The 26,646-nt window shown below is 39.7% G+C and overlaps 1 protein-coding gene across 2 annotated transcripts; it reads right to left on the bottom strand.

Annotated features, from left to right (window-relative positions):
• Positions 1–930: 930 nt before the first annotated feature.
• On the bottom strand, positions 931–25,305 carry ulk1b (unc-51 like autophagy activating kinase 1). 2 transcript variants are annotated; one of them, XM_031758786.2, is made up of 27 exons: positions 24,652–25,305; positions 22,988–23,080; positions 22,609–22,650; positions 19,684–19,716; positions 18,278–18,314; positions 16,743–16,916; positions 14,226–14,299; positions 13,868–13,969; positions 12,452–12,510; positions 12,015–12,097; positions 11,750–11,800; positions 11,388–11,479; positions 10,910–11,075; positions 10,660–10,714; positions 10,360–10,446; positions 9,146–9,277; positions 8,865–9,019; positions 7,632–7,891; positions 7,296–7,501; positions 6,832–6,953; positions 6,569–6,694; positions 6,029–6,213; positions 5,406–5,590; positions 4,522–4,640; positions 4,225–4,382; positions 3,891–4,026; positions 931–3,661 (listed from the first exon to the last, which is right to left on the bottom strand). In XM_031758786.2, the coding sequence occupies exons 1-27, from the start codon at positions 24,739–24,741 to the stop codon at positions 3,606–3,608; spliced, it is 3,078 nt and encodes a 1,025-aa protein (XP_031614646.1). In that variant the 5' UTR covers positions 24,742–25,305; the 3' UTR covers positions 931–3,605. The 2 variants fall into 2 exon arrangements, with proteins under 2 accessions (XP_031614646.1, XP_031614647.1); XM_031758787.2 differs by having other exon boundaries at positions 10,660–10,711.
• Positions 25,306–26,646: the final 1,341 nt, after the last annotated feature.

Here is a 26,646-nt window from a genome sequence, read left to right as displayed (position 1 = left end):
ACTTTGTTCAACTATTAATAAACAAATGGTAACTTTTCTGTGGTTGTCATCGTCTCATACACCCCACCACCACAGTTTTTGAAAGCCTGATTGAGTTCAAGATAAAATTAGTTCTTTTATAATTTAACCACTTGCAAGTTTTAAGAGTGTATATGATTCTGAGCCAAAGATGAAAAATCACATGTATTTAGTTCCAATGGAAAGAAGGAGTGATAGGTATCCGGGGCATCATCAAACCCAAATTCATGATCGTGTAATGCATCATGTTCTAAAGTTTTAGGCGAATATTAAACCAGATATTACTAACTTTAAGTTAGGTCTGTTTAGAAGAGCCTACCCATGTTTTTCTTCCTGCTAAACGCCCTTAAAAGTGAGTTAAATTTTAACAAAGGTGATTCTCAAGCTTTTTATTTATTTTTATTTTAACTGAGAGTACTAACAGATGACTGAGGCCTGCAAAGGAAAAGGGCACCATCATGCATTTCTGGTGTAGCACCAGTTTCTGTTGAGAGGATTGTGGTTTATGATGCTTTACGTCACTGCGTTTGTGGTTTATAGACTCAACTACTAGTGAGGTGGCTGTTTTCATTTCCGTAAACCTGCAGTAGCTGTCATTGTAGAGCTGGTTAATTCTGCTGTTATCGCTACAACGGAAGCATTGAAATAAAAGTGAGATGTTCCCATGGTTTTATTCTGTGTTGTTAAATTATAGCAAAATAGAAAAATAAGGCTTTTTTTTTGTCCCTTTCATGCTTAAAGGTTGCATAAGATGCTATCGAGGGATGCTCATTGAGAAATATAGGTCAAAAGCCACAGAGTCCCTCTTGCACTGCCAGCCTCTTAAACACAGGGGGTCTTCCAATAAAAGCAAGTAAAGAATGCCAAATTAAAAATCATTTCAAGTAAAATCAAAGTCACCACAACAGTTAATGATCTTTCCTTTCACTTTATTCTTGATGCAGCTCCCAAACAGTAAATATTACATCACACACACACACAGGGACACCGAGATAGTGTCTGTTATGGATATGACAACATTAAAATGCTTTTGCAACATTAAACAGACAATGTGGATGACTGAGCTGAAGGCCTTGTCTTTGGGAATGTATAGGTGGTATGGTGCTGTTCTCTCCATGCCAACAACAATAACTTAAATTACAATATTTACAAGTTTTACAGAATGAGTAACGTAAAAGTGTAAAAAGAAAACATTCGGGTATGCTGTTTAGCAAACATACAAAGAGAATGAACCAAATAGGTGACAGGTTTCCTGATCGAGTGCACCAAAGTATAAGTTACACTTCACTTGCACTCTCTTAGGCATCTCGAATTTCGCACCTGTCGTCTTCATGTTGCTTTTGAGTCCTACTGGAGACAAACATCTTTATGGTTGTATGGGACAGTAAAAAGTGACACATGCATGAGGTTTTTTTTTTTAAAAGAAAAATCACGAGGGATCTGAACAGAGCAGCAAGTGCAGGGACAGGGACCCCGTGGATGACTTGATTTGTGGAATGTACACTTAAACATATGCACACATGTAGCGCAAAATCTGCATTTAACAGAAACTTGACAAAGGGCAAAAAAGAAAATGCACACAAAGTATATTTTGATGAATCTTTCCTCCATTCTTTTCTGCTGACAGGCATCACTGTAAACTGTCTTCAAATGTGACCACACACCCCACCTTCACCACCTTCATTAACTTGTTAAAGCTTGAGAAATTACACATTAGGGGAAAGAAAGTACTACTGGCCTAGATGTGGCACTTTTTATTCCTCGGAGTGGTATTTTACCTTTAGCTAACCACATTAATGCATTTGTGGAGTCCAATTAAATTGGAGTCAAGATCAAATATTTCCCATGTTACGGAGCTGTGTCACAGCTTCATCTGCTGCACCACAAACAGCAGCGCTTCACAAAACCAAAGCATCCAGACAAGCTCTTCTAAAAAATTTTTAAAAAGAAATTTTTTTTAAAAAAGCAGCTGAAGGAGATTTTTCAGCTGGCCGCATTTTAGGTTGTTGGGATGAATGTCAAAGGTGAATGTCAAAAAACACACAAATCTTAGCACTTCAAATCAACATGTCACTTTTCAGAAGTCAAAAGAAAAACCCCCCCACTACAATAAAATAAAGCACAAACACAATCAATATATTTTGTTTTGTTTTCAGTGTAAAGAAATCTCTTTTCCATTTTCTTCTAATAGATCTGTTTCATAGCTTATACCATCTCTTCGTCAACATTCCCACATCTAACATTACATTTTGACAGTAACTGTATTACAACTAAAACTGCATTAAAAACGTATACAAGCAGATCTCCTGTAATAAACAAATCAAAGTATCTACAAAAACTGGACACGTTTACCATGTTCCACTCACGGTCTTTCTGTACAGTACTTTAACAGTGCAAAAACATTCAGATTCAGCCCCAAGATCAGCCTAAATGTTCAAATCTAACATTCAGTCTAATATTAATGCTGTTTCTCTCCAGACAGCCCCTACATTCAGATTTGATTATACTTGCTAAATGAGTTGACAGATAAAAGATCAAAAGACAAAAAAAAAAAAAAAAAAGAAGTGGAATTGATGTGAAGGCATAACCAGCCACAGCAGCACCTAAGCTTCTGTATACCTGAAGAATATAGTCCAGGTTATTGCAGCATTTTTAACATGATTGTGATCAAAGATGCTAAAAGACCATGTTCAGCCCCTTCTTGAATTAAAAGCTATACCCACGCTTTAGCAGTGGGTAACAAGTGTTTTCTGGACCCATTCTCTGCTTCAACACCAGCCACCTTTTAGAAAACTAATCAAATTAATCCCTTTGACACCGCACGGTGCAAGCAAAAAGGCATGGTCTTTGATATTAAGCAAGTATAGAATCATTAAAGTGTCAGATAATTTTTTCTTCTTCTATATAGCACAGTTTAGTTACCTAAAGTTAATCTAAAGCAAACACACATACACAAAAAAGAAAACATTGAAGAAAAAAACAAACAAACAAACAAACAAAAAAACGGTATTTTGGCAACTGTTTTGAAACAGTGCGTGTGCACTTCTGGTCACCAGTTGTAGTATTGCGGCATACTGTACACTTCCCGTCAGCAAGCAAATAATTACATACACCCCCAAAGAGAAAAAAAATGCTAAAAAAAGAACAAGAACAACACAGGAAAGCAAACAAGGCGTATAAAACAGATGTAGATTTGATGAGGATGATAGCTGGACATTGCAACTTTTTTTTTTTTAAATCAGCACGTCCACAGCACTTTCCCTCCAGTTTGTGATCTTATGTCAACATTTTGTCTAGAGTCGCGCACTGCAAGGTCATAGCAAGGATATCTGTTGATCTTCAAAAGCTATGCATTTATATAAGTACCATATGTGGGTTATGTGAATACTTGGAAATAATTGCTCCTGAATGCGATACTCGAAGTGAGGGGAGTCTTCTTGGCATTTTCAGAGCCAGAAGCAAAATCCTCTTTATGTCCAACACTCGTGTTTGGAGAACCATGAGAGGCGGGTGGAAATTTGGTTAGTAATGTGCAGGGTGCAAACGACTGTCGTACTTTCCACACCTCCAAAAATAGTGCAGGGCAATCATATACAGAGCCCTGCCTGTAAAGCTGTGAGGCGCCGTTCAATGCACTCTTTACCTGCAGACACAAAGCAAAGGGAAAGAAAAAAAAAGCACAAGTCATGATAAAGGAGCCTATCATACTTGACTTTATTACCACAGGACCAATGGAACACTTTGAATTTATCTGCACACATTCCCACCGATGAGAGTTTTAGCTCGAGGAACATTCATGAACTAAATGGTGGTGGTTAGCTGCTGATGCTGAGCGGAGACATTTCCTGTTACTGTGATACGGTGATACTTACATTTGCTAACACTGATGATGTCATCCTGTTCAGTGAGCAGCAGAGACAGGCCCTCCATCAGTAAGAGAGCTTTGTGGTAGCGCAGGACTGATGCTTCCCCCTGGTGGAACATCTCATCTAGTGCAGCAGCCTGAACCTGACAGGACAGAATGGTCAGGTCAAAGGTTTGATCTTGTTTTGACTAAAATATTATATTAAATAATAGGTCAAATGCTAACCACACAAAGGGGGGTGGGGGTGGGGGTGGGGTACTTTTATATCTAAAGATTTTTTGGTCAGTTTCCCCCCATGTTCTCCTCTATTTCTCAATTATCTGACTTTTCTTTCGGTTTACCATCTGCACAGTGTGGCTGAACAGCAGCCGTTCCGCTGTGATGGAGGTGATTTGGTCCATTAGGCGATGCTTCCGGGTAAAGAAATGCTCCAGACGGCTGTTGAGTGAGCGGCAGGATGCCACGCTGGACTTGTACAGCTCATTCAGTTTTCTCACGACTGTATATGGAGAGAAATTTAAAAAAAAGAACAACTAAATACATGAATCACAATTATTTTTATATATTTGTATATATAACCCACACATGGCAATTTTATGTTTTTAAGACTGCTGCTGAAAAAGTGAAAAGGCTTATACCTTGTTTGACAGTAGCAGATGGGTAGAGCTTGCCCTGTTTAACTTGCTCCATGGCTGTGTGTAAGGCATTGGACAAGAGTTCTGCAGTTTTAAGGTAGAGAACCAGCTGTTCTGCATGACTGAGAAGGCAATCACACATAAAGTACTTTAAGTTAAACTAAATTCTAAAAGGACAAATGACACATTAAACACAATCAATACCTGTAGGATAAAAATCGGAATCACAGGTTTATGTTTAAGAAATATTCAGCACCAGAAAATTCACTAGAGGCGGTCAAAAACCATCAAATGCAACAACTACAGTTCAGATTAAAGTCTTCCCAACACAAAAAAACAAAAAACAAAAAATTTGAGAATGCCTAAAATCTCATCCTCTACAAACGACAGTGCCTCAGGCTTTTTACTTTCGCCATGGTGTGGTGAGCAGCAGGCACTTAGGCAGTTTTCGCTTTTCTATTTGCTCACAGCACTCTCTGGGCGAAATGCAAATATTCTTAATTTCAAGCTGAAGTACACAACAAGAAACGTCCCGGGTGCATAAAAACACAAAATGACCTACATGATGACTCTTTCACTACAACCCGCTGCTTTTACTTTAGAGTTTTTGTCCTGCAGCAAAGATGCATTCAAGCATATAAGCTTACAATTAGATTTACATTACAGCAGCACATTTGTAGCAAAATAAAATAATAAAAATAAAATAAAATAATTAAATGTATCCCAATTTCTTTTTTCCATAGTAAGAGATCTGAGACACCAGTACAATTTAATAAACATGTCCAAGACCCCAGAGGCTTATCACCAAACACGGCGTAAAGCCAGGAAATCGCCACGGTATCATTTCCTCCAACAAAGACGCACAGCCACAGCAGATACGGCCTTACCTCCACTCTCGGCTCAGTGAGCTTATCTGATCTGCTACCAGGCTCTGCTGCTGAAGGAGAGAGAGATGAGAAAAGTCCCCCTGCTCCCCTGTCACTGTAGCACCACGGGCAGCAGCCACCTCCATTAGACACAGAGCAAAATCCAATGTGAAGCGCAGCCTTTGCACAGTGTCTGTATGCTCCTGCTGAACTCCGACAGACATGGGAGAAAGACAGGCAGAGAAAGGGAGGGGAGGGTATAATGACAGAATTTTAAACGGTGGACACCAGAATGAGGTTTTGCATTCAATCTCCATGAGTGAAAAAAGCCCAGCATTTAAAAGGAGACAGGTCATTCAGTGCTTTCCATGAATCCATTTCAGCTTTTACCTTAACCTATTTTTCTACAGGTTGTAAACTAAAAGAAAGAAAGAAAAACACCTCAATGACATTGTTTTCCATCTTTCCTCACAGTCAACACTCTCTAAAGGCATACTGACTACTCTTTAGTTCAAGATCACCCTGACTGATGTACACAAGAACAGAAAAAAGTCACTGCTACACACAAGCTCTGATCACAGAAGACCTAAAAGTCGATTCCATCCTCATTACTTTCCAGAGGCATGTGGAAACTGGCATCTCACCTCCATCAGCGTCTCTTCGGGCAGCTCGGGAGCCTCGAAGGTGACGCGACCGCCCATGTTGGCTGTGATGGGATCGGGGAAACTGTAACGAGGACTGGAAGAAACCTCAAAGCCATCCAAACAGGTGCCTGTCGGAGGGTGACGGCTGGTTAAGGAGCCTGCAGGGCTGCCTGAAGTGAATGAGCCTGCAGTCAGGGAAAGAGACAGCAGAAATTTTACACTCAATGCCCGAGGCAATCATTTTTCATCAGTGCAGCTGGCTGCTGGTATTCATGTTTCCTGATTGTTCATAAATACTTCCCAGTCAACAACTGGCAAATTACATGTTTTAAGTCACTTCTTCCCATAATTAATAATGAGATATATACACCTACTCTTATGCTTACCAGAACATTTAATTTCCACATTACGTAAAATGAAAAACTTGGCTCTGTACTGCCCGACTGTGAATCATAGTAATACTGCTGTTATGCTGCAGATGCAATTTGGAGACAAATTACTTGTAATTCAGCTCTGTCAAAACCTTTTGATGCTCAATACCTGAGTATTTTCTTTGTCTGGAGGTAAAGGGTGGAGTGCTGCCACTAGGTGGAGATCCTACAGTGAAAACCACCTGTGCTGGGCTGCCAGAGCTCGGTGCAAAGCCTCCCCCGCCACCTGGGGATCCTTAAGAAAAAGAAGGAGGGAACAAATTTGACATTTTTCTCCCTATGAATCACCATCACTTCCTAAACGTTACATGCGTCAGTGGTTAAACTGCAGAATAATGTGTGTGTTTTCGTTTATGCAACAGTCATGTCTACCTGTTATGTCTATGGCTTTTTCAGAGGTCAGGTTCTCTGTACTGCCTCGGTCACCTGCAGGTCCACCGGGTCCAAACGCAGCCATCAGCAGCACGTCGGACAGACCACCGGCACTTTGAGACCTGCTTCAAAGAAACATGAAACAGGGACGCAGAGCCAAGGTGTTTATTCATTACCTTCCTTTTTTTAATTAGCCATATCTATCCACATATTCTGCAATATAATTTTAGATCATTATTGGATAATAAAACAGTACACTATATAATAAAAAGTCCAAAGAATAAAGAAAAGGTAGAGAACGATTTTTAACTCAGCAAGGCGTGCTTTGAAATGCTCCTCTGAGCCTAACATTGCCTGTTTTAAACTAATTTTACATGAAACAAGCTTCTCTGTGTACCCTGGTTCTTTGTGGATATACATCATTGGGGAACAGAAAAGAAAGAACAGCAGAAACAAAACGCGACCTTCCAAAGCTCTTGGCATCATCATTCCGTCTGTGGATGCAATGAGGAGAATGGGTGACAGGTGTGGGTGCTTGGTGTATCAGGTCTCTGAGCTCTGCTGGGGCAGTCCTGCTGCAAGGAGAGCCTATGACCATACCCTGCTGTGTCAGGAAAGTCACCAGATTTGGAGAACTCGGAGTCTTGGGGAATTCAAATGGTGGGATGGCCTGGGTGAAGGGAAAACATGACGAGGAAAAAGGTTAGAGAGGTTAGATTAAATTGGTGGTTTTATCTCGTCTTGTGTGTATAAAGAAACAATATTTTTCTCTCCGTTAGACACACAAAACACAGACTTACCCTGGAGGGGGAGCCCAGGATAGTGGGGAGGGGATTACGCTGCATCAGCTCACTCAGTCTGGGAGAAGAGTGCAAGGGGCGGACAGCCATGAGTCCGGCTGAGGGAGTACCCAGAGGGTCCGAGTGCTGCTTTCGGATTTTTTGCCTGCCACCACCAGTGGCACAGTCCAACAGACAGGGGGCACTGTGGAGCCTTGTGCCGAGTCCTGCCCTCTGTGGGTGCTGCTGAGAATTCAGCCTGGGTTCAGTGTGCTGCAGAGCTGCAAAGTGGGACAGAAGGAGATCAGAATATTTCTGCTGCTAGACAGCAGGTGGCAATGCAACATGAAGTGTCCGACAGGCCTAGAAAACAACAAAGCTAGCAAAGATGGACAAGTTCTGTCTAACTCCCCCAACAGCATACATGTCTGGGAAGTGAAGGTTCTGTGTGAGGAGGACTTGAAAGCAGCTGGTGAGGAAAGTATGTGATGGCTGATTCATTTTCTCAAGCAATAACTTTTAAAACTTCTGACCACACTGACCCAAGAGGAAGAACACCACCACACTGTATTTCACCTCTGTCTGCAGTTCAGTTTTCATGCCACCCACTGGAAATCAATAATAATTTTAGAGGTTAAACTACTAAATAATTTATAATCATTTGCTCTGCTCTTTTTGTTAGTGGATTTTAATTTAACCTCTGGTTAAAGGTTAGAAACACCTCATCGCATGTTCACACAACCCCAGTTTATGCCTTATAAAGTCTTTGTCTGCTTAGAAGCCCCACATATTCAATTTATAAATACTCGAAAAGAAAGAAAAAGTAAGTCATCGTCCATCAAAAGCTTAAATAATTCAGATAATTTCTGCTATATTAATGACAGAAGTAGTGTTATTTATACAAGTTATAAATGACATGAGTATTAAGTACAACTGATCTTTAAAAAAAAACCAATGAGAGAAAAATAATCTCACTTTTAAGATATTCTTAACAATATACACTCCTCTAGAAATCATTTACACCAAAAAACCTTTACCTGATCTGCTTATAACCCATTTCTATAATTTATAATACAGATACAAACAGACAAAAGACCGGCTGGTGTAGTTTTAACACCTTTCAAATATCGTCACTGGAGTTTGGCACCAACCAGTTAGCTCTAAACTTGCCCTCTATCACTGTACAACTTCTGTGTTTTTAAGTCAGGATGTACTGTTGATGCAGAAGAAAGTGAAGCATGGCCTTCAAGTTACCTTGAGGAGAAAGCTGGAAAGTTCTGGCACCTCCCAGGGAGAACCTGCGGGTGGTGGTGGTGGTGACAGCCCCCTGCCCATAGGGTGGTGAAGGTCCAGTCCTAGCACAGCCCAACAAGCTTCCACTGCTGCAGCGGCGCACAGGTGTTGACAGCCTAATGAAGTGAGTCTTATGAGCCACTGTACTTCCATCAAGAAGTGTAAAAGCTAACCTGTAAATTTAGTTTTGCAACAGTGGAGTTTATATATTTATAAATGTGTGTGTGTTTCTTGATGCAGACCGTGGTGAACCATCCTGTTTGGTAGAATGGAGGTTTTGCTCCATGCGCTGGTAATTCTGGACCTGAGTGGGGACTGGAATAGGCAATGACTGACCATGGTTTCCATAGCTACTTCCCGAGAACTCGCTGGGCCTGACAACAGTGAGAATAACCGAGGGTGCCAAGGGAACAGTTAGATAAGAGAGGAGACAGTCCGTGTGCTTGTGTACACACATGCATAGTTAACACTTTCCAGAGGAAGCTGATGTGACTTATTAATTTGCACAATGTTTACGTACAAACAACACATCAACTAACATCACTAAACAAAAGATTAAGATGACAGTTGTGGAGTAACTGTGTATGTAATAGAGAGATAAACACTGGGACAATTAAGCTTGTTAAACTAATAAAACTGACTTCATTGAAAACCTTCTGACAGTTATCAGTGAAGGAAATTTTGTGCATGAACTTGAATCCAAAGCGCAAAATGTTACTTTACCAGCTGCTTCTTTTTTGCACCATGTAACTATGCAATAGGGGAAATAATTACTTGATATTCTGTTGAATTTGTAGGTTTGTTCACTTATAAAGAAATACACAGTCTCTAATTTTGAAGGTAGTTTCAGCTATTAGTCTAACTATTCAAATATATATCGCAAACATTACTAAGAAGCCAGACATGTGAGGTTGTGCTGAAAACACTGAAACCAAACAGAGGAAGGTAAGCAGTTTTTAAAAGAAAAATATAAATATAAAACCCTAGACTCCAGAGGGTTAGGTGATGGAGTGGCCCAGCCAGTCTCCAGACCTCAGTCCTTTAGAAAAATCTGTGGACAGAGCCGAAGCTTCGAGTTGCCAAGCAACCTGGAGGATTTAGAGAGTTTCTGTAAAGAGGAGCGAGCCAAACTTGATGGTTAGATGTGTGTCAAACCTGCTGACCAACTACAAGAAACTTCTTGCCACTGTGCTTGCCTACAAGGGTTTCTCCATCAAGTCAAGTTTTTCTTATTCCATTCAGTGACACACAAATCCACTTATACCTTTTTTTAATAATGTGTTTTTGGAATTTTTGGTCGACATTCTGTCTCCCTCCTTTAAAATTAAACTACAATAAAAATTAGACACTGTTCATTTCATTGTAAGTGAGCAAACTTGCAAATTCATCAGGAGATCAACTAATTAGCTCCCCCACGTTTACCACCATAAGAAAAGATTTGGATGTGTGCGGTTACCTGACAGGACTAGGTGATCCACTGTAGGAAGGCGAGTGTGGCGGTGTTTTGGCTTGGCTACACAGACCAGCAGAAGCTAAAAGAGAGCTAATTAAAGTGGAGAAGAGAATAAGACCATCACAACGTTATTAATGAACAATTTAGAGGGCGTACACTTTCAAAGCTAATATAAGTGTGATTACTAACATAATTTATCTTCCTTTATAAGCCCGATTCTGTAACAGTGCCAAACAAGTGCATTTAATTAACATATCAGCCGCTGTGCTGGATATTAATGAATAACTAGCTTTTGCTCCTCACCCGCTGTTCATTAGGCTGTCCTGCAGCACTTTACTCTCACTTGTCAGCTCACCTGCTGAAAAAAAACCCAAAACTGTTATAACTTGAATAGCACAGAGCTTCAGCTTGAGAAATGCAATATAAAAGCCAGTCTGTGAAAAAAAAAGGCTACAAGATGAATTCAAAGACTTCAGCTGTCAGTCTACTGAATTATGTAGAGCTCCATGTGATGTTTATGGAGGGACTCGATGAAAAAGAAAAGTTTTCTTACTGGTGAAGTGAGCAGGCACTATCACAAAGTCATCTGTGTCACAGGAGGAGGAGTTCTTGCTGCTGCCGCCACCTCCAGATGAGTCCTTAAGGAGAAAACCAGTGGCCTCCTGGGTGGGAGAGGCCAGAGCTTTGGCTCGCAACTGCTGAATCTCAGCAAGAGACTGCTACAGAGACAGGGAGACAGAAGGTGGCATATTAAACACAGAGGAGGAAAGTATAAATTAGTCATCAGAGAAGGGAAAGGTGAAAAAGTTGTTGCTTCTATGACTGTAAATAAAACTTTACACTCATCAGAAAAAACATACAAAAATCTCCTTCAGAGGTCGGCCACTTTGGGAAATTAGTGCACATAAAGAAGATATATTTAAAAAAAGTTTTTGGCTTCTTTGGGGAACTTTTGGTTTGTTGGGGAATGTGCTCGTCCCCTCTCTCTGGGGGAAATGCTGGAGGAAATATAAGAAATAACAAACACAAACCGGTGGTGAGGCGAGGTGAGAGGTGGAAGAGCTGCTACAAGAGCTGGCTGATGCAGAGCTGGGCAAACAAGTCATGGTCACAGTAGGAGTTGCTGAAATGAAATTCAACACAGTTGTTAGTTTCTGAAAACAGAAACTTTGTGTGTTCAGAATTAAAGTCCACAGGACTTCCAAGGTGTTATAACACCCGTTCTATCTTTACGTGACTGGCCTGACTATCAGATCTCATCCTGTAAACATTACTTCAGCCACCTTGTTTTATTTTTAGGGTTACATTTTCTATTGAAACAAATGGAACGTTATTTGTATTTTTATCTATATTAAACCTAACTAAGGAAGTGGTGCTGTTTATTCTTACTTACTCTTTTTCACAGATGAGCTAGCCTCCAGGAAAGGATGACAAAAAAAGTCATCTACCAGGGAGAATAAATATAATTAATGAGAGGAAGCAGAACAAAGACTCAAAGTGTACAACATGGAAAAGTTACAGTTTTCTTGTGCACTGGGATTATTTCTGCATGCAACAAACTAAGAAACTGTAACAACATCTTTGCATAAACAAAGTCTGATCCAAACATGAACGAGTGAAATATGTAGAGTCTGAATAAACGTTAAACGTTTTCTGACCAAAGTCCATGCGGTCTTTGTGGTTGCGCTGCAGCAGACCCAGCAGCAGCTGCCTCAGGTGGCTTGAAGTCTCTCTGGGAATGCTGCAAAACAAATACAACAACAATCAGTCTTCGCTTCATGCAAATGATTAAAAAGTCAATACTCTACATACAGCAAAACCTTCAACTCCACCTGCTTCAGTCTTTATAGATTTACTAAATTAAGACATTTCTGAGGCAATGTATGTGTACTAGAAAAAATTAATGATTTATGGCTTTTTTTCCAGGTCTTTGATAAGCTGATAAGCCACAACTTTCAGATTGGTTCTGCACTAAAAATCCAAACAATACTTTTATTCTAAGAAATACCTTTATAATAAATGCAGAGAACTAGGACATCATTTGCTAAGTTTTTTTTTTTTTTAAACATATCATCATTTCAACATAATTTCTTACTTGGGGCTGAGGTTCTTGTTTTTTTCATAGAACAGCCGGAGATCTTGGGGACTGCTGGCCTGAAGATGGCAAAAAGTCACAGATATATTGGAAAAACATAAGAAAGTCTGTAAGAGTATGCATATACACACAGAGTAATTACACAATTACACTATTCTAGTGCATTGCTGTATACATTTTTATTATATCAGGTTTTGTCACTGCACTGCAAACAACACACTCCATTTACTTGAGTAACAACTTTTATGTAAACATATCAGAGAACAAGGAAAACAACACAGCTGGTAATCTAAAAATGCTGCTGGATCAGTTGGGGAAGAACACATAACAGGTTTTGCTATATTACGCTTCATTTTAACACCACTGTAAACATCCACATTTGGCATCTTTAATCTAAATTTAGCCCAATACAGGCTGAGGAAAAACAAAAGGGAGATTTTTTTTTTTTTTATGTGTGATGTTAGAGCAGTTATAAGGAATTCAGCAGGACTGTAGCTGCCAAAGACAAAGAATATAAAGAAGTCACACTGCTGGAGTTGTTGTTTTGTCCCTGCTGGTCTGCAGTCTGTACTGCTATTGCACGAATGCCCACAGTTTTGGAGCAAAAGACAAAAGCAAAATTTTTTTCTAATTAGCGCGCTAGTTATCACATCCTCACAATGAGTTGATATTCCAATGTTTCAGGCACTTTTGATTTGAGGTTTTTATCCATTATCCTATCACACACTATCATCAGGGATGCATGTGCCTGGTTTCAGTCTTAAAGTTCAACATGTCAGTGGTCCAAAACACGCAGTCCTAAATAACAATCTTCAGCAAAAAGATGATCTGAAGGTCTTGAAATAGATGATATGTCCCAACATAACAGTTTAGAAAAGCCTAAAACTGGACCTCAAAGGGCACAGAATGGACACACCAAATACTGGTTTGACTTAAAGTTTTCTTGTTACGGATGAGGATTCGGGCCACCGGAGGGAAAAATCAAAAGTGGGCACATCTTCTTTTCCAGAATTCTGAGATTAAAATCAGAAAAAAATTCAGAATTCTGAGAAAAAAGTCAGAATTCTGACTTTTTTCTCAGAATTCTTGAAAAGAGAAAAAAAGAGACATGCCCACTTTTTTTCCTTTTCGTGGCCCTAATCCTCTTCCATAGTGTGTTCACTGCTCTTTATAAGAAATAAACACTCACTCTTAGAGAAATAATTATTTTTTAAAATCAGGCCAATTTTCACTTTGCCAAATTTTTGCACTGCAATGTAGTTACCTATAAAATTATATCTTAAAAGTAAATATAAAGGGAAAATGAAGTTTTGAAACTCCACACAAGCATATTATCACCCTATGGTGTTGTCACTGAGAAGATAAAGGCTCTTATATTGCCAAGAATCATTCTGGAAATTGTAATTTTTATTTTACCTGAAAAGGAGCTTTTCCAGTCAGGCACTGAAACACTATTGTTCCTATACTCCACAAGTCAGCCTTGGCATCATAGTTTTGGGACATAATTACTTCAGGAGCCTGGTGAGAAAAATAAAAAAGGGGAGGTGAGCTCAATTTTAAAAATTTGAGGGACAATTGATTATTAAATTGATATCATATTCATCCCTGTATTGTTTTACAAATTTCATTTAGTTAAAAATGTAACAAATGAATACCACTGCAACAATCTCAAACAGCTAAAACCATCATATTTGAATCTGCCAACTGAAACATTTATTCACATTTAAACAGTCATTTCCTTTTCATCAGTAAAAATCACCCAAATTGTGCTTACCATGTACATAGGGGAGCCACAGAGCGTGGCTGCCATCATGTTGTTCTGAAGGTACCTTGCAAACCCAAAGTCCGCTGTGGACATAAACGTCAAGGAGGGAAGAAATGATGGAGAAGAAGAAGACAAAAAGGAAAAAGAGGAGGATGAGTAAATATTTGGTGCCAGAAAGGAATCCAGGTGTACCTTCATAGTATTTACACTGTGGCAATTTTGAAACAGATAAATAAATAAGAGAAAAATGGAAAAACAGACTAGCAAAATAAACAAAAGAATATGCAATGCTTCAGCGATAATGGGCGAGTCTTCACGATCAAATGATTTATTAAGCTCATGGAAATTTAGTATCATCACACTGGAGTTTACTTTGAATTATGACGTATTTAAAACACTTCTCAACCACAGAAGATAAATGTAGCACACTGGCTTGTTGACTTTATCATTTCCACAGTACAGATGCATTGGACAGACAACCTAATACTGTACTCCTATATAGGTTTTCTGTTATTTATTGTAATACAATGAAAGAACACCTGAGTGTCTTTCATTTGATTGTTTATGTATTATTTAAATGCTTCGTTGCAGTATGACAGTAAGGCTTTAAAACTGACGTAAATTTCTCCATCTTAGCAGTCGAAGCAATCCAAGTTGGTTTTTTGCAGGCCAGTTCTGGCCCTTGGGCCTTATGTTTAACACCTCAGAGGTGTTGAGAAAAATCTGGCTAAAGGCGATAGACACTTCACCTTTAGCCAGATGAGCTCCTAATTACCAGACAGCATTTCAAGATGGACCTGACTCACTTTTGGAGCTAGCCTCGTGTGACCATTTAAGTGTTTGCTTGTTTGTAGTATTATTAAGTCATAATCTTGTACTCAGTATATACATTTTATAAACATTAACTCTAAAGTGTCTAAAATGCACCTAGCCTCTTAAACTAATCAACAAACCGCTTGCAAACAGAAACAAGAAAACAGAAAACCTTGTGTAGGTACAGTGTGTGTGTGTGTGTGTGTGTGTGTGTGTGTGTGTAGTCAGTTTCTTTGAGACTGAGCTGGCTTTGCTATGCATTCAATCTCTAGAGGGGAAAAAAATTAATAGGCTTAGGGACTAGTAGAGCTTCCAAACAGCTGAACACACTTGCTCTCACTCACTTGGGAAAGACACTTCATAATTATTCAATTTAATACAATGCAGTTTTATTTATATAACATCAATGCACTTCATATTGTAAGGTAAAGGCCCTACATTATTAGAACCCCACCCAAACAATCAGACAGCCTCCTATGAGCAAGCACTTGGCGACAGTGGGAAGGAAAAACTTCCTTTTAACAGGAAGAACTCTGGCTCAGAGAGGGCCAGCCATATGCCACTACTGGTTGGAGTGATGGGAAAGAGAAAAGAAGGTGAAAATAAAAAACAAGAAGACTTTAAATGAATGAAACACCATTTCTTCTCCTGTTTTTAAGTCACTTCCTAATAAGGCACATTGTGAATTACACCAGTGAATCAAGCATCTCTGATCTGTTGCGTTCAGCGATGCATACAGTGAAGATTTAACACTTAACAAAATAATCAACCTCTGTGAGAGTAGACTTTAAATGGCTGGTGTGCACTGCTGTGTCTCCTTACAAAACCATGTTTTTCCCAGAAAGTTTTCCATTTATTTATGAAGCCCACATCGTATCCTGGATGCCACTCAGACAGCCAGCAATTAGTGACATACAGCTAAACAGGTCACTCTTGGTCCGACTGGGGATGGGAACAAAGAAAACTACAGTCTGACATTATTTTGGTAAAGTTGCACACCAGCTCAATATACTTAGCCAGGAATTTCAAATTTACTTCAATGTCGCCTGCTCTGGCACCTGGAATACTTCTGACTGTGATCACTGGGGTTTCTAGTTTCATGTTTTTAAGAATAGAGTCACCAATAGCCAGACACTTGTTGATTACTTTCTGTTGCACCAATATCATCTTCTACCACGTCAATCAATTTCAAACTGGACGACACAAGTGCATCTTGTACTCGTAGAAAGCATCTTTGTTGTTGCAGCATTTTTAAACAGCGTGCACTCTCAGAGGAACAATAGCAACACTGCAGAGGTAAAACGTGAAATTGTAAATGTAATCAATTTCTTCAAACAAGTTTAGCCTTCTAAGCTTGGGGTAATCAATTACCTCAGGGAAATCATTATGAGATCCCATTGCAATAAAACGGTCTATAAAAAAGTTGATTGCATTGTAGGGATTTCCATAAGGAGCTTTATGAGATTCAATTATTTTTTTGCTCCTGTAAATTGTTCTGCTGCTTTTAATCCCACAAGTTTTATATTTGTAAATGTTTTCCCGTCACTTTAAAAAAAATAAATTTCTTCTTGTTTAGCATATTAATCAACAGATACTACAGAGCTTAAAACGGTCTCCAAAAGTGTGTTGAAATACTAATAATAAAAAGAATAATCATAATTAAAAAAAAACTATGTATGATCGCTTTAAAGACTCTCACATAATCAAACCTACCAATCTTGATGCAGGTGTTGTTGGAGTGTGACTTGCATCCTGGTGGGTAAGAAAGCAGGATGTTCTGTGGCTTGAGGTCCCTGTGGATTATTCCTTTGGATTGTAGGACCCTCATGGCCCCTGCAATCTGCTGCAGGAAAACCCGAATAGTGTCCTCACTCAGTGTGCCCTTAGCTGCAGGAGAACACAAAGCAAATGTCAATTAACTACTAACTTTGATGTGAATCCTACAGGTTACTATGCAAGTAGAATTTTCCTAATGAGGACACAAAATGATGATATCGGTAAACCTATCACGGGCTGAATGAATCTCTCTTAGTTTATAGTTGGAATACAATGATTTTATACAACAGATCATTTTAACATTTCCTAAATTATCTGCAGCGTGTGTTTATTCCTGTGTTCTCTCATATCACCCAACTGCCATGTCCTCTTTTGTGTCTCCACCTCAAACTGATACAGTATTGTGTTATGGACACTTCCTTGTCTACAATTGCTCCAAGTCCACGTCCCTTCCAGCAGACTTTTAAAGGCGTGCTGTACTCGCCTTGAGCTAGAAGCAGTCTAGGTCATTCATCACAATGGGGAGAGGATCCAAAACCATTTTTCAATCATGCCGGCTATTAATAGAATAGGATGGGATTTCTATTTAGAGTCTGGGTGCAAAATTACAGGAAGTTTGACGGACATCACAAATGAATTGATGGTCCTGGCTATTTGAAGCCCAGAGAAGTTTGGTGAGGATATGACGAACCTGGGAAAATCGGTAGTGCTGAGAAATTCCCAGCTTGCTACCATTTTGACTCAAAAGTGAGCACAAGGTGGCTCCCAGTATATGATTAAACACTGTACTGTGTTTATTAAAAGACAGAAGAACAATGCAGAGAGGTGTCTCTGGTCTGATTATTCTTTAGGCACTATTAAAACTTTTAGGTCCAAATCTGTTAGTGACAAGCCAAATCTGCTGCTGCTTTCAGGGCTAAACACGAAAGCCTGTTTCCTGTGGTCACAAGGAAGTCTCACAAAACAAAGATGTGACCTGAGCGACCTGAGTCTTGGGAGGTGACAGAAAAATAACTGTCATAACCAGCACCTCCCTTTGAGAAATCACTCTGACAAATTCTTTAACATAAACATTTTGTCACAAAGTGCTTTATTGGAGGCTTTTACTAATTTAAGGTTATAATTAAGACTATTGATGATTTGGCCATCATTGCAGACTCCATTTTTTTAGTTATATGGTTGCTCTGCTGTTCTCTTATTTCTGAAATTTAAGATCTCTTTCCTGAACACATGTTTATGCCAAATATCGGCATTTAAATACATATGAAAATATGCCAAATGTCTAGTTTTCATCTCGCTTGCTAGGAAACAGATATACTCGTTATGTTCAGATAAAAGAGAAGGGCATTCAGGGCCTGCTTTAGATCTAGAAAGACTTTTGAGCAAAGATTTTATTCCTGATTTAACTGATTTTTTGAATTAAGAAGCATTTTGAGTACATTGAGCATAAGTAGATAAACTGTTGCACTTACAGTGTAAGTAGTCAGCGAGATCGCCGCCGTTGCAGTACTGTGGTTAAAAATAGTGACAGGGCAGGAATGAAGGGGAGGGGGAGAGAGATGAAAAGGAATAGCATTAGAAAACACAGGTAGCACCGAGGACTGAGGTGTAACCATAGTGAAAAAGACTCTGAGATCACACAGCCTCTGAAGCAACTAGAAAGCAGCAGAGATCAGAGGAGTGATTTGCTGAAGAGTGATGTGTTTACAGATTTATACCCTTGTTCCCATTCCCAGCATTAATATGAATGAACCCAGAAAAGGACGGGCTGTGACAGGTGAGGCTGTAAAATGCTGCCTCACAAGTAGTTTAATCTCTCAGACACACAGATCAGCATAAAGAAATCTGCTTTTGACTTATGGTATAGATCTAGACAGCAGCTGTATATTTTTATTTTAATGACGTAGTACATGACAGAACACATTTGACAGCAGAAGATAAAAATGAGGCTAAGAAATCCAAAGTTCTTCTGCCTGGCTGTCAATGTCATGTACACTCACTAGCCACTTTGTTAGGTACACCTGATCATCTGACCACAGAGAGTGGTCCACAAAAAAAGTAAATATTCAGCGAGCGGCCGTTCTCCACATAAAATGCCTTCCTGAGGCCACAGGAGAATGACCACTTGTTAAAACCAAGGTTTGCAGAAGACATCTCTGAATGCATATGTTGAACCTTGAAAAAGGTGGACTACAGAAGCAGAAGACCACACTGGGTGCCACTCCTGTCAGCTAAGAAACAGGATACTGGGACTTCAAGTTAGGTGGAGGTCACCAAAATTAGATAACTGGAAAAATATTGCCAGAGCTGATGAGTCTCGATTTCTGCTGCAACAGTCAGATTGTAGGTTCAGAATTTGGTGTAAACAACATGAAAGCATGAATCCACAAAAAATCTGCAGCATCTGTTTGATGATATCATGTCGATTCAGACCTAACCCTCCTCTTGAATCTATGCCACCGAGATCTGAGCCAGTTCTTAAGTCAAAGAAGTCAGAGATCGAACCTGGTACTAGCAAGGTGTACCTAATAAAGAGTTTAGTGAGTGTATATGAATTTTTACAACATACATTAACAAAAATAGCCAGCAATTTTTAATTGCTTTAACAAACACTATAAACAGACTTTACATTGATAAAACAAAGTCTGGCATGTTCCCTTGAAGAAATTATTTAAAATGCACAAAACAAGAGTACGAGCATCAACTGCAAAAAAAAATCATAATCAGGACAACAGTATCAAATCACAGCAAAAAGAGTACTGGCTGTTAGCCATTTAACCCCCCCACAGATGCCTGAGGAGACAGCTAATTTTAGCCCTGTTAGAGTTCAGACAATACAGCGCTGAGCAAACAAAGCCAAACATCCCAGCAAGCTTACCTCCATTACCAGGTACACTGAGCTGGCAGTTTCCTAAAGAGAAGGGAGATAAGAAGAGTGAGGGTAAACACACACATGCCAGTGGCAGACAAAGCAGAAGGAACAGATGGTTCCTGTACACACCACTCATGTTAAAGCAAGCTAAGGAGGTGACTTAGACTAGAAATATCAAGCAGCTTAAACAGCTGCAGAAAAGTGAAAATAAGCGGCTAAAATCCAGATACAGATACCGACAAGTCTATACAAGTTGCACAATGGGAGGAGGATTAAAACACTAGGTCTGTATAGGCAGAACCAACTGATACCCCTGAAACACCTGTTTTATTTTTTTCTTTGTTTCTTACACAATAAATATGGAGGTGGTGTGGATATAAACAAAAAAAAACCTTGAATTGTATGTCTGCCATCAGAAATTAGGAACAAAACAAAGACAAAAAAAAGGGGCACTGGCTATTGACCAAATGATTTTATATACAACCCAAAAATTCAATTAGTGCATCCTTAAAAAGCAAAAAACAACAATAAAAAACAATTACTGCCACAGAAAGCGGACTCTGTCCTCAGCAACATTAACAAAGCAACGGGCGACAAGGGTGAATCAGTAACAAGCGAGTCATATTTTCTCACATCAACACCAAGATAAAAAACAAATTATGGATAATTTGAAATTATTCCTTACTGAGAACTTGGAACCACAGAAACTCTAACATCTATTGTGCACTTTGGAAACAGTCCAAAACTTCTTTAAAAAAAAGAAAAGAAAGAAAACTCTGAAGGATAGTCAAGCACATTTCAAAAACCTCTCTTATCTCATGGCAACAGATGACTGTTGTCTCTCTCTGACCTCGATTCAGTATCTCACTAAAGCCAGCAGTCAGAGGCCAGACTGTTTTATACAGTTCAGCTGAGTCAGGCTTCTGAATAGTTGTCGTTGGCTTTATTAAAGATGGACAGCCAAACACAAGCAGCCAGTGCGTTTAGGGGCGGTGGGAAAACAGTAAGCTAAGTAAATAACATTAGATGAAATAGTTAAATAAGAGGTTGGTGTTGTGGCAGTTTGCCATGGCACTGTAATAGCTTACAATAAAAAAAAAATCTGAACCATGTCCTGGGCTATAATGACTCAGTCACACTCGAGTGAAAACTGGACTTTGGATTTGGCTCAGCTGATTGCCAACTGGTTATATTCCCAAATAAAAGCAAGGTTGTCATTTGGCAGTTCAATAAAATTTCTAGATTTCTCTTTCAAATCTGTGAGACTCTGGTTGGACTCTGAATGGAAGTACTTTGTGTGAACTTCAGCTTCAATTTCAACTAATTGCTTTATTATCACAAACAGATTGCATGCGATTGCCAACTTGACCCCATTCGAACGAGACTGAATTCTTCAGCAAATATTCAGTCGTATGCTGACAGCAGGTGAAAGGGTTTCATTTTCTATATGTCACTAGATGTACAGCCAGATGACTGAATAGCTGACTTTTTCAACTGTCAAACAATGGTTTAATATCAAGACAGATCAGTCGATCTGATTACAGCAGACAGATTCAAAGGTCTGGACCCAGATGAGTAAAAATTGGAAGCCTACAATAACACAAATACTTGACTTGCAAACTCATCTTCAGTCCCTTTCATTGCTGGTTTCCAGAGCTTGGTTTGGTGTCAGTTTCTTTATGACCTAATTAGATAGATGGATGGATCGCTCGCTAAGAAGATCAGCACTGTCGGCTGCCATGCCACAACAAACCTGTAATCTTAGAGCCCAGCTCCAGCTATCCCCAGGCAGCACAAACGATAAAGAGAGCAGGGTATTTTTTAAGGTTCTGCATGTACAGAGAAATGATTGTTGCTAATTATTTCAGCAAAACAACAAGGGGATTGTGCTTTAGTGTGTAAGCAGCAAGCAGCTCATATGATAGCATGCAACACTGTTCTTCCATTATGAGTAAGCTGTCAAGCTTAACCGATATGGGCAGAGAATGATAGCTCAAACCCCTAGTCTGCTAATGAAACTTTCAATATGTGCAGTTTTCATTTTCTCTTCACATAACACAGAAAGAGGATCTCATCTCACTTCTTAGAGTCAAGGATTCACATTTCATATAAAAATAAATAAGTAGATCACAATGGAACAACCTTCAAAACACCTATGCAAATTTTTAAAATTACAAACATTTTTTTAAGAGATTTGTTCCAGACTGGTTTCTTCAAAGACACAGCATCAGCTAGCTGCTGTTAGTCTGCAAGAACAACGCAGCCTTTGAAATTAGCAGAATTTACACATTTGATGATTTTTTTAAACCAGATGGCAGTTTGTTAATCAAAAACTACAAAGACAGAAGAAACACCTGGTGAGTTCAGATAAGAGTTTGTGTGGGGAAGTAAGGGAGATGATGTCTAATGGTGATGCCATGGCAGAGACATTACTGAGAGTGTGGACTCGCATTAACAACACAACACCTTTTGTTTATTATGGTGAGCCAAGATACCTGCTTCTCTAACAATGCACAACTGCTAAAGAAGCATTAACACAGTAGCCTGTGCCCTAATCAACTTGTTTCTGCCTACAAGCACAACTTAAATTGCTACACTTCAAAGAAAGACTTAATAAAAGGAGGCCATCAGGAACAGGCCACGCAGCAGCAGAGAGAATTTAAGCACTAGAAGGGCTGGCCAAGTTCAACGGGCCACAAAACCAGAGTAGCCGGAGCAGAAACAAACAGTTTTAAAACAAACAAATGTTGGAAAGCCTCATTTAACAAATAGGTAAGCCATAACTGTGCGAACTGCATGAGACACAAGTGGGTCATGTGGAAAAGCCACATCCAGCAGCCCATCTGCTCGGCTTTTCAGCTGCTGTCTAACAGGGAAAAACGAGAAACCTTACCATGTGATTTTGATACTTGTGAATGTGATGCTACATACCTGAAAGTCCAGTAAAGCAACAATGTTCTCATGTTTGAGTTCCTACAGAAAAGACAGAATACTTCAGGTCACCTATCGTTATTATCATCGCATTTCTTTTTACATGCTTGTTCTGGGCAGGGCATTCTTGTAGTCTGTGAGAAGCTTCTGAGTGCAGATTTTCACTATAACAAACTCTGCGTTTAGTAAGACAATCATGCTGAGATAACCACTCCTCATATTTCACTAACACATCTGGCACGTGGCCAGCTGTGAATACCATATTACCACAGCTCCAGACGCCAGGTGACAGATTCAACTACGGAAACATACATCAATCAATCTGATGTTGAACACTAGGCAGGGAGTGTTCTTTTGTCTCTCTCTGAACTTGATTTACCTTCAGTATTTTGATCTCCTTCCCCAGCAGAGTCTGAGATTTGGCTAGGTTCTTCTTGTTGATGCATTTTACTGCCACCTCCCAGTCATGTTTCTGGAGCACAGAAACTCAAGTCATTGATGAAAGAAATAAAACACTGCACAGGATGAGGTGCGCTCGAATGTCAGAAAGTGTCTGCACTTTGTCTCACTGCAGTGCCATCTGTCAAATGTACGGTTTGGTAAAAGGAAATGTAAAGTGTCACACTATAGCATATTTGTTTGTTGACTACCATGGAGTGTTGGCCTACATGCTAAGGAAAATGACCTGCTGAGAGTGTAAACAGCCAGAAGGTCTGGTTGCTAAGGGTTTTCTTCTCTTTTTAAAGCAGACTCCCATGCACCATATTTCATATAAATCACAGCAGTGACCTTGGCAGTGGATTTTCTGACCTTCCAGCAAAATTATAGGCAGTTTACTACCTGCATTGTAATATGCAATGAAGACAGCAGATGAAAATTATTCTGTTCACTTCAATTTTATTTATATAGCACCAAAGCACAACAAAAGTTGCCTCAAGTCTCTTTATATTGTAAGGTAAAGACCAATATAATAGAAAGAAAACAGAAAACACCAATAATCATATGATCCCCCATAAGCAAGAGATTTGGCAACAGTGGGAAGGGAAAACTCCCTTTTAACAGGAAGAAACTTCCTGGTCTGAAAGGACCAGGCTCAGGGAGGGGCAGCCATCTGCTGCATCCGGCTGGGGTGAGGAGAGGAGAACAGGAAAAGTACATGCTGTTGACTAGAGCCAGATATTAATAATAACAGATAATTAAATGCATTATGGGAATCCCCCAGCAGCCTAGACATATAGTAGCATAACTTTGTATTCTTCTGCTATCTGTACCTGAGCTGTGGTAACGCACAAATTTCCCTGCTGTGGGATCAATAAAAGTTTAGCTTATCTTATCTTAGGATTCAGGGTCACCTGATCCAGCCCTAACTATACGCTTTATCAAAAATAAAAGTTTTAAGCCTAGTTGGCGCCACAGAAGAGGGGCCTGAAAGCTGAGGGCTCCCATTCTACTTTAAAATATCCTAGGAAAAACAAGCAAGTCCGCAGTCTGAGAGCGAAGAGCTCTAATGAGGTGAAATTATCTGTGTGCCAATTTAGTAAAGAAGCAACATAGATGCTTCAGGCCCACATGAGCCCCTGGTGGATTACATGTCTCAGGATGAAGCATTTCCATTTCATATCCATCCATTCTGGGTGTAGTACATGTTTGAACATGTCTATTTGGCCTCAGTGTGGAGCTTTCTAAGGAAAACAATACGTGTCTGGTGGCCTATATTTACATTAGCGACGCTGACACACAACATCTGCACCACAAGCCAGCCACAAAAATAAAGGCAGTCACACAATAACCATCCATGCTTTCAGGAAATGTGTCGCAAGTATTTAAATAAAGTATTTCAACATTTTTTAATATAGCTTTCTGTTATTTCAAAGAACATCCTGTATGTGAGACTAGGCCTCTTAAGGGCGTACAATGACAACAAATACACCAGATGGCGACCCACATTTAACAGCACAATAAATCTGCCTTAAAAAAAAGACAACTGATTTGTTTATAGCAGCAATATAACGCATTATAAACGTGCAAAGGGGTAATACTCACCTCTCGATGTCTACCTTTAAAGACCACAGCAAATGCGCCATGTCCTATCAGGTCCTTCCGACTGAACTCAAATTTTCCCACCGTCTCCATGTCGAGCCAAAGTCTTTATTTCACACCACTAAGACCTGGCCAGACGACCAGGAGACCTCAGGTCACCCTTCTTGTCAGCGAGTCCTTTCTCCTCTGTCAACTGGGGGCAGCTGCAGCGACGTTCACCCCCTCTTTCTCTTGCCATAGGCTGCCTACCTTTCAAACCGGCCTCTTCTCTCATGTTAACACGGATACGTTTTGAAGTTTTTATTTTTATTTAAATCGTGTTACTTCTGACAAAGCCGTGAAGCAAGCTCCATCTTTGACAGTGCGGCCAACATGAAGTTAGCTAACTTAACGAACGACTTTCCTAGCTGCTGTCTCGGTGGTGCCACCTTAAAAAGCAGCTCGCTGCGTTTTGTTTATATACAGAAGGTCCTGACTTCTGTCGCCTGGGCGTCCATACAGGCGAAACGAGCCCCAGCATTAAACTCAAAAAGAAGAAAACAGGTCTAAATAGCAGAGACCACTGCTAACCCCCCCTTAATTCATTGCAATTAGCAGCTGACTCGCTGAAGTCACAACATCGCTCGTGCCGTCGAATACAGTCTAGCGTCTGAAACAAAGCGCATGCGCATTGCGATTAAAGCCGAGGGTTTGACGTCACGGAGCGTCCCTAAAATGAAAGAGTAGATTTGGTTTAAGTTTATTAAACAAGATCAGACTGGAAAAAGACGCTTCGCCTCAGTATAAAACAATGCATCAGATAACTGGGTATTATGTGCGCATGCGTGCTTATGTGCACACTGGAAAAATAGGCCGAAGCAGAAAACGAGAGACACACAGCTCTACTAAAGCCTTTGTTTATTTCACACGGAAAAATGGCAAAAGCATGAAGCTAAAAACTGGACAATGACAACCCAGGACTGTTGAGCAGCTAAAATCCTACAGTACCATGGGAACTGTGTCACATTTACATTTTTCAGATAAAAATAAGTACATAAAAAAAATAAAATAAACCAGAGTCAATGCAAAAGGCAGTTTTTAAGTTACTGTTTAATTTATTAAGGGAACAAACCTATCCAAAGTTACCTGGCCCTGTGTGAAAAAGTAAATGCCCCCTAAACTTAATAACTGATGGTGCCACCCCTGGCAGCAGGATCTGCAATCAAGTGTTTAAAATAACTGATGACGAGTTGCTCACATCGCTGTGGAGAAATTTTGTCTCATTCATCTTTGCAAAATTGTTTGAATTCAACCACATTGGAGGGTTTTTGAAAATGAACGGCCTGTTTAAGGTCATGCATCTCAATCTGATTTAAGACTTTTACTAGGGCATCTCCAAAAGTTGATTCTGTTCATCTGGACGTGGCGTTTTGTGGGAGAAACGTTTCGTCACTCATCCAAGTGACTTCTTCAGTCTCAGCTGACTGCAGGTTTCCCCAGTCTTATAATGTAATCTTATGTAATCTTATAAACAGTACATTTGCATAATGACTGAAACCAGCCCCAACTTTTGGAGATTTACTTTCCTGGATGATTGAGAATGCATCAAGACGTTTTACTAGGGCACTCCAAACCCTTCCTTTTGTTTTTCCTGAGCCATTCAGACTTGGACTTGCTGGTGTTTTTCGGATCATTGTCCTGCTGCATTACCCAAGTCCTCTTGAGCTTCAGGGAATGAGTTGAGACAAAGAACTGGGAGAGAGCAGAATTCATGGTTCCATCAATTACAGCAAGTTGTCCAGGTCCTGGAGCGGCAAAGGAGTTCTAGATCCTCACACTACCACCACCATGTGTGACTGTTGGTATGATGTTCTGTTTATGAAACACTAACAGGACTCAAACCTTCAAATACTTCAACCTTTATCTTGTTAGACGACAAAATATTTTCCCAAAAGTCTTGGGGATCATTGAGATGTTTTTGGCAAATGTGAGATGACCCTTTGTCTCAGTGAAATATGC

The sequence above is a fragment of the Oreochromis aureus genome, linkage group 7, assembly GCF_013358895.1.
Source record: "Oreochromis aureus strain Israel breed Guangdong linkage group 7, ZZ_aureus, whole genome shotgun sequence".
NCBI classification, from domain to species: domain Eukaryota; kingdom Metazoa; phylum Chordata; class Actinopteri; order Cichliformes; family Cichlidae; genus Oreochromis; species Oreochromis aureus.
Note: the sequence above shows the minus strand (reverse complement) of the source record. Positions and strands in the feature narration are given on the sequence as shown.